The sequence below is a fragment of the Spodoptera frugiperda genome, chromosome 8 (genome assembly GCF_023101765.2).
Source record: "Spodoptera frugiperda isolate SF20-4 chromosome 8, AGI-APGP_CSIRO_Sfru_2.0, whole genome shotgun sequence".
Classification (NCBI taxonomy): domain Eukaryota; kingdom Metazoa; phylum Arthropoda; class Insecta; order Lepidoptera; family Noctuidae; genus Spodoptera; species Spodoptera frugiperda.
The window spans coordinates 988,179-1,001,976 of record NC_064219.1 but is presented as its reverse complement, the minus strand read 5'-3'; the positions used below and the strand labels follow the sequence as shown (position 1 = coordinate 1,001,976).

Genomic DNA, 13,798 nt, shown 5'->3' with positions numbered 1-13,798 from the left:
CTGTAATTACGTTATGTAGTGTCAAAAAATTAACCTAAAAAAATATTCCACCAGTAAAGTTACTGAATTGAATAACTTGACTGATCAAAGAGTTGATACAATTATCCAATTCGTTCGTTTAAAATATCTATTCCAATTTTTATTCACACAATTTTATTCTCAACGTATATGAACAGGGGACTACTAAAACACGAGTTTTTATATCGCACACGGGAAATTACAAATAAAATTTCGTTACCTACATATACGTACATATTTTGAAAAACTTATTTTATGCACGTACGAAATGCAGTATTACGGGTTGCAAAACAAACAAACAACGTAATAATTGTACTGTTGCCCGCTCGCCAGGTTCGAAGTGGACCACAGAGTTTAGTAGTACAGGCGAGACACAACTTTGAACGCTGATATTGCTTTTGTTCAAGTTGTGTGCCAAAATTGTGATGTACTAAATCGACACCAGCAATTTATACTACGCTAACTCAAAAAAGCGTACTTTACAGTAGAGGCGTTTAAAGGGAAAAACGTGATAACTTTTACATTAATCAAGACACTTTTTTGAAATTTGGTATGCGTAATATTTAATTTATTCATTGTAATATCTCTTATTTATATTTCCTTAATTATTTCTATTTTTTGATTTAGCGCAAGTTAGCCGTATATAAACGTAATTCATCAAAAAAATGTTACATCTTATACACGTCTAACTAATGTTAGCGTAGTGTAGTACGGGAGGTCGTAGTGCATGATCAATCATCTGATGCATAATTCAATATTTTTATAAAGAACATGTAATTACTTACAAAAAGAATAGTCAACGTACCATTAATAAACTAATTAATACGTTAATACATAAGTATTTACTATGTAAACGTCGCTAAGTCGTTCATTTTACAAACGAACAAGTATACACACGAACGCACTAAACTACGCTAACTATGAGTTAGCGCAGTGTTGCACAGATTTTGACCTAAGTGATCCCCGCGCACACTCCGCTAATAATAGTTGGCGTAATATAAATCGAGTGATTTCAAAAAGTACCTTTACTTAGCGTTTTATAAGATTTGTAACTTTCTTATTTTTGCATATTTCTTCTCAATATTTTTTTGACGTATGTAAACACACATTTTAAGCAACTTGGCATAAAAAAACGTTTTTTGCAAATTTCGAGTTAGCGCCGTATAAATTGCTGGTGTCGAAATAGTGAGCTTGAGAAAAAGTTAATGGAAAAAAATTGCTAAGAGTATTAAAGCCTTTTTTGGGAATAAGCCGGTAAAGGGGGGAGGTGAGTTAATCGGGCCTCCGGTAACCTCACCCACACTATGAAATACAACGCCAGCTGAGTCGAGCCGGCCCATTAGTGCTGAAGCATAGCTGTCCCACACAGTAAAAAGATTTTGCTGATGAAAAATATAGAAGCGGCGTACTGTTGGAGATACCCTCTCTCTTTCTCAGTCTCTCTCTCTATATTTCTCTTTCTCTTTCTCTCCCCCTCTCCCCCCTCTCTCCCCCTCTCTCCCCCTCTCTCCCCTCTCTCTCTCTGTTACTCTATCTGTCCCTAGTCTGAAGTCGTTTATGGATGAAAAAAGTGGTACCAAGTTCTCATCCTCAATACAAATCAACAAGGTGTCTTCTAAATACGCTATTAACAATCTTAGTCTTTGCCAAGCATTATATAGGTCCGACTTTGTCAGAGCATCCGTGCTCTGAATAAACAATTCCTTCGCTGTCTGCCCAATAGAAATATTCACTTATCTGCACGCTCTTTGTCATTAGTGGAACAGCAGAGCTGTAGGCGGTGCTAACAATAGTCAGTGTTGTGTCAGCAATACTTAATGTTGAAGGAATATAGTTATCTTTGTCTATTAGATGGTTGTTTTAGTGTAAATCTTGTATCAAATTTCAGATTTCTGACTAATTATTTTGGTTTTTCTTAAGGTTAAAATCACCGATAGCTCATTCATCTACTTAGATGAGTAGTGACGACTGTCACTTCAGTACCCTTAGTATGAGTTTGCTTTACGTTGAATGAAAACGAAACGAAAGCGGTTGGCCGCCGTGAATGAACCAACCAATCAGAGCGCCGAACGTGTTCTCGTTTTGATCACGTTAAACGTAAAGCAAACTTGTACTAAGGGTACAGCGTCATTAATAAAATTATCAGTCTAGGTTTCATAGTAAGCATTGTAATGGGTACAAAAATTTTAATGGATTATATTTTTTTACTAATCATTCCCAAAACATTGATATTTTATTGCGACATCGTTACTTTTATGAGTAAAAAAATTTGGTCTGTTTCATACTTTCAGACTATAAAAGCTAGATAACAACATCAATAATTATTCAGAGCTCCTTGCCAAATAGTATTTCTTCCATTCCAACATTATTTACAAACACTCAGTAAACTTCGTTCCTTGTTAAATAAATCCACTTGTATTATAAATTTATGCTCAACTTAGTACACTTTGAAACTACTATTTAGTGAAAATCCTTGAGATATCTCACTATTCTTAAACTTGAAGATCAAATTAAAAATTTCAATTTTGAATTAAAAAAATAAATTAGTTTTTAGTGAGATGTCACTTTTTAGAAGATTTTTATCGGAACAATGATTAGTAGGTAATTGAAACCTTTCATTGAAGTGACAAATTCTTAATTAAACGATTACAATTTGAGTGATATTTGTTAGATGTGAATTGGCGGACTAGACTACAATCTTCAGACTGATGATTACGATAACATTAATGATGTTAAGATTTACACTAACATTAATAGAAATAGAGATTGACGTAGATACTTCTTTACTTTTTTTAAAGAACCGTTTTCTTAGCTTGTCGCTTGAGGCATGTTGTTGTGTGTCCCAGTAACTAGTAATAAATATTTACCTGATTGTAGGAAAGGTATTCTTTATATTTACTCTTGTAAATTTCTTGAATTTTTTCAAGGTGCACGCAGGGGTACACATTACGGCACGTAATGCTGCTATACAATGTACAACCACTTTTCACAATTTGTGTTATAAGTCCCATGTTAAAGAAGCCGAACCTATTGCCATATACCGGCCACAATTCCAGACTCCATGCTACTACAGAAATTGAAATTCATTATGTAATATTTGTTCCAGACCCACCAGTGACTCAAATATCCCTGACTGAGCCAAAAGAGCCCCGTCTGCTCCGAGAAGACGAGAATGCCGAACTCCTCTGCTCAGCGGACGCGTCACCTCCAGCCGTCAACTTCACATTCTATAAAGGACCTGAAGTAAGTTATTGGAAACGTTGCCAAGAAACTTTCCTAGTAGACGCGACTGCAAATGCATATTATATTGATGTTCCAGAAGTTTCCTTTCATTTTATTTGTTTGACACCGTTATTGATATTATTTAGTGCTTTATTTGTGCGGCTGTGATGGTGCTATTTCTTTAGTATAAGTTTTTGAGCTTATTTTTTAGTTTGGGTAGGTTTTTTCTATTTTCGGGTAAAGTTAACAGACGGAGTGGAAATTATGCTTGAAGATTTTATGCATTTGTTACAGAGGTTACAACTACTTCTAAATACTCTCCAATTATTATAAAAGAAAAAATACATTCAAACTTATACGTACGTACGTAAAATACATTCAAACTTATACGTAACTACTTAAAAAAAGTGGAATCACGTTCGGAATTTAACTTGCAAACTGAAAATTGCATCAACATTGGTTGAGCCAAACGCGAGATAATTGCGCATAAACATACGTACATGCATTCATACATATCAGAACCTTGGTTATAAACAAAGTTATTTACAAAAACCTTTGAAGTCTTAAAGAGAACCTCGTATCAACAAAGACGAAAAAGTATTTAAACAATTTTTAAACTTGCACATTATGAAGAAATTCTAGAAAATTCTAAGTAAATATAATGTTAGCATGTTCCACATTGTTCCTGTACTAAGTCTCTGTTGGCGTGATCCAATAATGAGTATTTAATTGTTGCTTCATGAAAATTCAATTTGTTATGCCGTCAAATAATAACTTCATAATATCGCCGGGTTTGTACGTAAGATGGTGATTGAATTTGATTTTGGTTTAGGCTTTATTCATGTATGAAAAGTTTGGTTCAAGGCTTCAGATATTAGATTCACTTTGACTATGAACAACGTGAGATGTGAAATAAAATATTGTGGTAACCGTTAGTTAGGACGGTGCAGTAGAGACTGTACAGTGTACAATGAACTAATACTAAAATCATTTTTTACTAACTTATACTAGTATTGTCGTGAGTCGTGGTGGCCCTGAGATCTGAAATGCCAACTTCTCATTCTCTTCTCTCTCATACGTACTTTCTAAGATAATTTAGTCACCACTGACAAGCGGTCAAGAAAAATAGCAAGCAAACCTTATAATTATGCTTATAATCTCTAATTATAAGTTTGAAATCGCTAACCCGCTTTGAGCAAGCGTGGCGATTAATGCTCAATCCTTCTCCTTGTGAGAAGAGGCCTGTTGGGCAACAGTGGCCACTTATAGGATGTTGATGAGGATGATAATGTTGTGCACTAGGATAAAATGCTAATTTCTTTATTCAATAAAATGCCTTATTATGTACTTTTTATAAGTTATATTTAACTAATTAGTAAATATTAAGATACTATTTTTTATTTTCATTTGATACAGGTACATTTAATTAGAGACGATCCAATCGGAGGTCTGTCGATAGAAAACAACAGGTTAGTCATCAGAGGACTGAGAAGACATCACTCCACTGTGTACCGGTGTCGAGCCAGGAACTCTGAAGGCAGTGCATTGAGTGATCCCCTCACTTTAAATGTGTTGTGTGAGTATCTACTTTTAATAAAAGTATATAATATATTTTTTACCTTCTAGATTTAATTATAATAAATTTTACCCCACACTAGGATTTTCTCTTGTATCGTGGGTTCTTTTACACACAACTGTATTTATGTTGGTGGCACTTAATAAATAAATAAATAACATACAATTTTATTACACATGCACATGATACTGAAACAGCAATTTATAGATTACACAAAGAGTATGGGAATCGAAACCGCTACACGCTGCACGTGAGCTGGACAACTGACTCACGTGTCACTGCGCCAACCGTATAGACATCAATTAAATACACTCTTAATTTTTCTCTTTTCTCTTTTGATTTTGATTATTTTAGACTAAAGACCTTGAAAAATAAACCTATCTATCTATAATAATAATTTTTATGTTTTTTTTTCTGCTTTATAATAGACTGCTTAAACTAACTTGGTCTTATTTTAAAGGTGCTCATTTTATCCATACCGTTAATTCCCTATTCATTTGTTTATCTAGCGCGACCAGAATGTGCAGCTGGGAACGTAGTCCAACAATTAGCTGGAGCGCCAGGAGGTGAGGTCAGAGCCCGATGCTCAGTGTCTGCTCCAGCGAGCCGAGACGCCGGTCCTCTGAGGTTCTACTGGACTTACAATGGAACCAAAGATGTGTTGCCGGTATGGATTATAATGATACCTCATCATCTGATAAAAAAAATCAATATGGTTTTATCCAGATAAGGGAATTTTAGCGGCTTTTATTCAATAATGTTTTGGACTAGCCTTGGTTCTCAGCTAGTAAAATCGTATAACCTTAATTGGGATCAACCACTATGCACATGTGACTTCTCTGGAGTTGTGGGTTTCCATGGGCGGCGTTGAACGTTTACCATCAGGTCATGCGTGTGCTCGTTTGCCCCCTATTCCAAAAAAAAAAACGGAACAAATTTTGTTATTGAGTTTTTTCATAGAGACTGACTGACGTATTTTTGTATTAAGTTTATGCACCTTGACATGTTTGTTACCAATGCATTAAAATTTGTACCGTGTTTATAGATACCAGCAGCCAACGTGACGGTGATGGGGTCCACCAGCACAGTGATCCATGGTCTTCACTCCGAGGTGGATGAGGACTTGGGCTGGCTGGCGTGTTGGGCAAGCAATGATGTGGGAAACCAGCGGGAGCCATGCCTGTTCAGGATTCTACCAGCTGGTAATATTTAGTTCTTAATGGAAATCGTGAAAGTCTGGAACCTCTGCAATTTTCAAATTATAACGAATGGATTTTAAATCGTTTTTCGGAGGTTGCATACTGAGCATGGGTCTCTGTGCTCAAATTAATTTTAATTTAGACACAAAAAAGCAACGTCGCTCCTTTTATCTCCGAAGGGGTAAGTGAAGGTACTCATTGCGACACGTAATGCCGCTATACAATATTACACCCACTTTTCACCATTTGTGTTATAAGTCCCATGTTGGTTTGGAAAACCGAAAAAAGCCCAGTAATACTTTGCCGGACCCGGAAATCGAACCCGAGACTCTTTGCCCGGCAGTCACACTTGCGACCACTCGGCCAACGAGGCAGCAACTTAGACTCAGCTACAATTAATGTTATTTCATCAACACCCCATGCATGCCAATTCACATCACCTCATATCCCCAGCGCTCCCTGAACCGCCAAGCAACTGCGAGATAGAGAACGAGCTGCTCCACTGCGAACCAGGTCATGATGGTGGTCTACCTCAGCGGTTCCTTCTAGAAGCTTTGGAGGTACGGCATCGCGCTGAAACCGCGCGAGAAGACAATGAGATCTCCACCATGAATGATCAGGTGAGCGCGGCGTGGCTTTGGTGCCGTGCTAACTAAATGTGGACCTTCGCATCCCTATGTGTCTTCAGCTCTTCGGAAACTAGGAGTTCTCCTGGTCTTTAACTGTAACAGTCTAATCATCAATGTCTTATTTGCTGTTTTTTATTTCTTACTGAGAAATTGCATGATAATATTATACTTACTGTAATCTGTGTACAATGAGATTAATACATTTTCAATTTATTGCACGGTTGACGCAGAAGGTCCAAACAGAATAATTATTTGTCTAATACCAATAGCTGTACCTAACACGTCTCATTTAAAACCCTTTTCAATACAAAACATATTTTTTTAAGACATTCACGCACTATAACTACATTAAAATTTCAGCTAATTAAAAATTATCGCGACGAAAACAAACAAAGCATGCTTTGAATAAAATATAATGTAAATGTTAATATTATGTTTTAAAAAACAAGAAGTGTAGAACAAAATATCTCCCGTGTGTAACAATGATCATATTTTTTCCTAGTTCAACTTTTTCTGGACATGCAGAATATATTTTTTTTTTTATTTTTTATTCTAACTGGAAACTCTAAAAATAGTGTAAAACTCACACGGTTTACTTTTGCGTCGGGACTATGAATTCTGTTTGGTTGGCTTCAAAAATATGGAAAAATGACTGAAAATGGACCAGTTACTGTCCCTCTATAGATCTGTATGAAGCATTCTGTTAAATCATACTCCGTTTTTTATTGTATTTCGTTTCATTCGATCACAGATATTTTGTTTGTTACGTCCGCATGATTTGTTTCTTAACATTTGGTTAATATGTTCTTAACTATTGTTTCATTATTGTATTATATTCATGTTCATTTTAATTGTATTTTATGTAATAATATTTTTAAAATTCTTAAATAAGGGAGATAATAAAATTTAGAGTAATCTTACTTGCTAGATGATTTACTCGTTCATTCGAATCTACGCGTTGGGACTAGCTAGGTAGGAAGCTAAGGTAACTTCACTGACAAACTGACGGACAATTCAATATGATTTTTAAATATTGCCTAGTTAAGTGTAAATTTAAATAAATAATTTAACTTTGACTTTGATTCAGTACAACATAATAAAAAATATTATATAAAATGCAATGAAACTGCAATCCGCATTATAGAAAATCCTCTTTATAAAATGTTCTTTAAAATGATCTCATTACTATAATCTTATTACCGTTCAATGAAATCATATTTGCATGAATACGGTTTTTCGAATAACAGCTTACTTCCATATCTTCTTTAACAATAAGTCTTCTATATATTCTGAAACATATTGTCTGCTGCAAGGCATCCATTTTTTAAAAAGGTTTTTTTAAAATAAAATCATCTTATAAGACATGTATTGTTATATTAAAAGAAGATTATTATTTTCTATCAATTATAATAATATCATAACAATACATTGTCTTTTTCTTGGAATTTAATTGTAAGTAGCTGAAGCCCGTGGCATTGCTTCGTGGATTACGAACTTTGTGACTCATAAAATTAGCCTATGTTACGGCTTAGTACATCAATCAATAAAAATTCCGTAAAAATCGGTCTAGCCATTTCAGAAATTAGCAAGAACAAACAGACAAACATTGTAAAAACATTATTTTGGTGTATGTATCGTATATTCATAAATATACATGTATCAAAAAGCGGTTATTACAATATTACAAACTAACACTTATTTTATTAATTAATAGTCTTCAATTCGAGACGATAATTCGTATTCCAAGTATATTTTTCTGGTCCCAGGGAATATCAGCTTTTGGACTAACCGAAGCTGTGTATCGTGTGAGAAACGACAAGCCTCAGTTCGCTTTAGATGCTTTGTCTCCTGGGAAGTATACATTGCTGGTTTACGCTGAAACTCCTCGTGGAAGATCACCAAGACCTGCAGCATTGCACAGCGTACAGATCCGAACTGCCGACGACTTGGATAGACCTGGTGAGTAGAAATAGTTTCCAATCATTTATAAATGTTGTGTACGTTTTTAAAATTGTTTCGCTGGTAAAAGTTTGAGGATCATAATAATTATTAGTTCGTTTTGTGCCTCATGTAGTTAAGGTATACGTGCAATTATTTTTTTAATACCTATTTTGCTATAAATATAAAATGTACAGTAAAAGAGGTATACTGTACGAGTATACACTGTATACTGTATTTGGACTTAGAGTATCTGTCTACTAAAAATCACCGTTCATTTTATTAGCGTACCTTGTGGACATCAGTAACACTTTAGACGATATTAAGACGTTGGTATCACCAGAAGAATCGCTATATCCCGTTTCTTCTACCTAATTTTTATTATTTTTTCACTAGGTTCTCTCCAAACAATGACACCAGCGCCGCCTCCACAGCCACCAACTACTGACAACAGTGTGGCTCTGCTGGTGGGAGCTGCACTGTCTCTTGTGCTGCTGACTATCCTCACTACTCTGTGTGTGGCTATGATAGTCATGTGCAAGAAGAAGAGTAGGCCGAGGGATCCGGAACAGAGGTGAGAATAACTACTATAAATTGAACTAAGTAGCATATTTTACTTAAGTCGAGCAATATGTATTTACTCTGAAAATATTATTTTTTTGAAGATTTTGTTGTCTCATAACTTGAATAAATAGCATAAAGACTATTTAGTGTATTCCAAAAAGTTAGGATTTAAACATGCAAAGAGTGATTGGATTACACCTTTAAAAATAGAACTTTATATAAAGCCCAATTAGGACTCAATTTAATTCCATTTAACACCTCAATTTGGGATCAATTATAATGTATATTTATACATTTGGCTTTCCCCTTTAGCACAATACTAAGAAGAAATGTAGGAGTATCCATGTACGGTGGTGGATCTACCATTTCTTCCAATGTGATGCCCACAGTAGTGGTCAGAGGCCACAGAGGCTCCAGGGTCCTGGCTGCGAGGTGGTCCGGAGTGCTTGATGATGCTCCACTTGCTGTACTGGCTCTGGATACAAGGCCTCATGGTAAGAACTGAATAAAAAATATAATGAGGTCTAAGATTTCAGCTGAACTTACCTTTGATTGAAATTTGATTTGATTGAAAGCTATTTTTCAGTAACGATTTTGTATCGAAAACAATTGCTAAGGACTGGGATAAGTAACCTTTACATGACTCTGAGTACGGTAGTTATTAATTATTAATGTTGCAAATTATTAATGGTCAAAGTATTATACTGCTGAGCAAAGAGGTTTGAATTCGATACACCAGACGTACGGTCTTGTTTCTTGGGACTCATAACAACATTAACTGGCACTATTTCTATTTACCACTTTGTAGAACGAAACAGACTGCCTCGTTGGTCAAGTAGTCGCAAGTGCGGCTGCCGGACAAGGGATCTCGGGTTCGATTCCTGGGTCGGGCAAAGTATTAATGGCCTTTTTCGGTTTTTCAAAAATTTCTGGGTGGTAGCACGGAGTCTGGAATTGTACCCAATATAATAGCAACAGGCTCACCCCTATTACATGGGACTTTGGACACAAGTGGTGAAAAATTGATGTACATTGTATAGCGACATTATGTGCTGTAATGTGCACCTCTGCCTACTCCTTCGGGGATAAAAGGCGTGACGTAGCATAATAGAACGAAATATAAGTATGTTAGTTCGAAAAACCAGAGTCTTATATCCGTATAAAACAATTGCAAGTGTCGCAATGTACCTGTGTGCTAGCCACACGTTAATATATGCACATATCCGAGGATGCAAGCTGCGGCTACCACCGACTTACACCACTACGTAGCTTCACTATATACGTGGAAACAGAAATTAAACCCTTTGTAGAACACTTTGGTCTCTTGTAGTAATGAATTTGGAATGTATTTTGGTACTGGCAAGTAATAATTTTGGATTCAAGTGGTGTTAGTAAGATTTGGTTTTGTATACAAGTGATTTTTGTAGAAAAAAAAATAGTGTAATAGGTACTAGTACTTACATTTTTAACAAAACACTAACATCTCGGTTCTTAATCATGGAAGGAGGTAAGTTTATAGAGTGAACAGACATACAACGGGCGTTATGATGAGATGTACTATGTAGCTATGCTAGTAAGATGTAATAGCTAAGCTGTAAAACTTTGATACTAAGCTACATAACTTACAGCTACATAGCTGTACGAGAAAGATCAATACAGCTCGACTAAGAGATGTATCGATATTAGAGAAGCCATCTATAGTACACATATAACAAACATAGCTTAGCTGAGTCCGTTTCCACCGGTGCTAAGCCGTGTGTACTAATGAATATGATTGGTGGAAGTCAAACACATCCACAGCAACGTAGCACATCACATCTCTGGTGGGAAAGCACCCCCACTCTGGACTCCGTGCTATTCCTGACCAACAAGACACGATAAATGAATAAAAAAGAAAACAGCTTAAATTGATGCAGTTACTTACTTACTAAATTGGTAAATGTATATAGCTCAAGCTGTATACATATAATTTAAAATTAGGATTAAACTGCCATTAAGAAAACAAGGACTAAATATGTTATTAGAATTATAAGAGCCGTCTTATTTGTTCACCAATAATTTAAACATTTCTAATATAAATTACCAAAGTCCTTTAACAGTAAAACTACTTGAATCTAAAGTCCATTGTACCTTTCATAAAACAATTTATGAAGTAAATTTTAATTAAATTATTATTAAAATGATACCTACGCGCATTAGTTTGTAAACTTTCTCATTCGATTCAAATTTTAATTGCATTCCTTGGAGACTATCGTGTTATTTGGAGAATTTATTTTCTAAAAATATGACACGTATTCTGTGATTTATTTTAGGCGACAATAAGAGATGTATACCTACTTAGTATCAATCCTGTATACACTGTCATCTTACGGTGCCTGTGTATACAGGGTTCTTTACGTTTTACTTCTTCATTATAACACAATTGTTGAGCACAAAGCTGACTTATGCTATGCTATGAACTATTTTTTCATATAAAGGCAACCACAACTGCACGCGAAGGGGTAGGCAGAGGTGCACATGGCGGCACGTAATGCCACTATAGTACAATGTATACCACATTGTACTATAGCGACATTACGTGCTGCACTTTTCACCATTTGTGCTATAAATCCCATATAATAGGGGATGAGCCTATAGCCATATTCTGGGCTCCATGTTACTACTAATAAATTTTCGAAAAACCAAAAAAACACCTAGTAGTACTTTAGCCGACCCCTAGAATCGAAACCGAGACCCTTTATCCGGCAGTTGCACTTGCGACCACTCGACCAAAGAATCATATTACTGTCAATTGTGAAAAATAATGCAGTTTATTTTGCAGGTGACTCAGATTCAAGTCGAAGCGAAGACGATATACAAGAGACTGAACTGACGAGAAACGAATTAGAAACACGCACTTAATGTATTGTATAACTGTATATATAAGTTATATAAAAATTATACAACATGTATAATAAAAAAAAGAACAAGAAAGTAGTGTTTGTGATTAGAAATGATAATAAAACAATGTATTGTATTTATTTTTATAATGGCATAGAGTGAGGAGTTTCGATATTATAATTTAATTATATTAAATAAGCTACGGATATCTACAAAAATAAATGCTTTAAAATTTTTTAATTCAAATGAAATAAATGTATCGTATACTGTTAATATCGAGCTTCAGCATTTTTAAACAGATACAAAAAAATTGACAAATAAATTATACAATTATACAAGTCTTGTCATAGCAGACAGTCATAGATTTATTTGTTTCACTTTTATGTATAAACCTATAGTTATTGTATCGCATTATATGAAATAAACTTATTTCATAAAAGGGAACTGTAGCGATAAGACATGCGTTACCGGAATAATGACCAAGATATCGCACATTATGATAAATCGTGGAAGATTTATTATTCCGAGTGAATTTACTGCATCATGCACTCTGAGGACTCACGTATGGCGATTTTTCATGAGCTCACTGCTGGCTATTATGGATATATTTTAAAGAAAAATTACTACAGTCGGATTTAAATCCACTGGAACTAGCCACTTCATTCTCGAAAGATTTTATAACGTTGTTAACTTATATTATTACATTTATGGAATTTTATTACATTTTATTATTCAATTGATATAAAAGTATAAGTTATATAAATAGTTTTCTTATGTGAAGACTTACTCCAGTATCTTACTCGGCACAACGGCTTCCGAAAAAGAAAAGAATTTCAGCAATATACTCTATAAATGACTCCAACATGAAATATAGCCATAAATCCCTACAATATCACTTTATATCTTGCTTTGCCGAGCCTGACGCAGGCTTTTAGAGCCAAAAAGTACCATAAATTGTAGGCACTCTACACTGTTTCGCTGTACAATAAGATTATTACGTATGGAAAGCACGATCATTCTCCCAAGTAGGTACTTACTAAGACGACAGCTGATCATCTATGTTACAACCCCGTCATAATATATCTAACTAAAATCACAATACGTGAGCTCATAATAGAATATGATACGTTATAATATTTCTAGCATAATAAATCGCACACATTTATCAAGTTGAACAATGCCTTAGAAAGCGTAATATAATTTTTGTCTCTTATTGAATTTCATAAGAAAAAGCATCTACATATCTATATAACAACATAAAATGTCACCGAATATAACAATTTGAATTTTTATTATTCAAAATGATATATTTTATCGCATACAGATTAAGATTTATGACAATTTTGAGTTTAGAATTTGAAAAGGAGATTAGGTATTATAAAAACATTTTTAGAAATCACATTTTGATATTTATTTATGTTGTATAAATTACATTTTTATAAGAAGATATATAAATTGTATAAATGTGTTGTATGTATGACTCAGTATTATATAAATAGTGATACAATTAGATGATAGCAATTCCAACTGTAGATAAATATTCTAAGTACAGTTTTTAAATAATCGACTTATGTGTTATCCACGAAAAAGTAATGTGCCATCTTTTGACTCTTGTTGCTACAAATCTTTATTTTTTCGTAGTTTCCTTACATTATCCTGAATAGTTCCAGTAATATGTCATAAATTCTTAGCCAACTGCTTTAGATTGGAAATATTGTTAAGAGGAACCAAATACTCTTAAAATTTTCACCTTACTTTAAGTGACTGTACTG

General features: G+C 34.5%; 1 protein-coding gene across 2 annotated transcripts in view; it reads left to right on the top strand.

Annotated features, from left to right (window-relative positions):
• Positions 1-13,506, top strand: part of LOC118275684 (hemicentin-1) — a 113,797-nt gene extending 100,291 nt beyond the window's left edge. The window contains exons 9-17 of one of the 2 annotated variants that reach the window (XM_035593747.2): positions 3,125-3,261; positions 4,657-4,816; positions 5,326-5,483; positions 5,862-6,018; positions 6,469-6,635; positions 8,411-8,603; positions 8,979-9,156; positions 9,459-9,640; positions 11,977-13,506. In XM_035593747.2, coding sequence (XP_035449640.2) covers positions 3,125-3,261; positions 4,657-4,816; positions 5,326-5,483; positions 5,862-6,018; positions 6,469-6,635; positions 8,411-8,603; positions 8,979-9,156; positions 9,459-9,640; positions 11,977-12,047 — 1,403 coding nt within the window. In that variant the 3' untranslated portion in view covers positions 12,048-13,506. Of the gene's footprint in view, positions 1-3,124; positions 3,262-4,656; positions 4,817-5,325; positions 5,484-5,861; positions 6,019-6,468; positions 6,636-8,410; positions 8,604-8,978; positions 9,157-9,458; positions 9,641-11,967 lie in introns of both variants that reach the window. The other variant, XM_035593746.2, reaches the window with a different exon arrangement.
• The last annotated feature ends 292 nt before the right edge of the window (positions 13,507-13,798 follow it).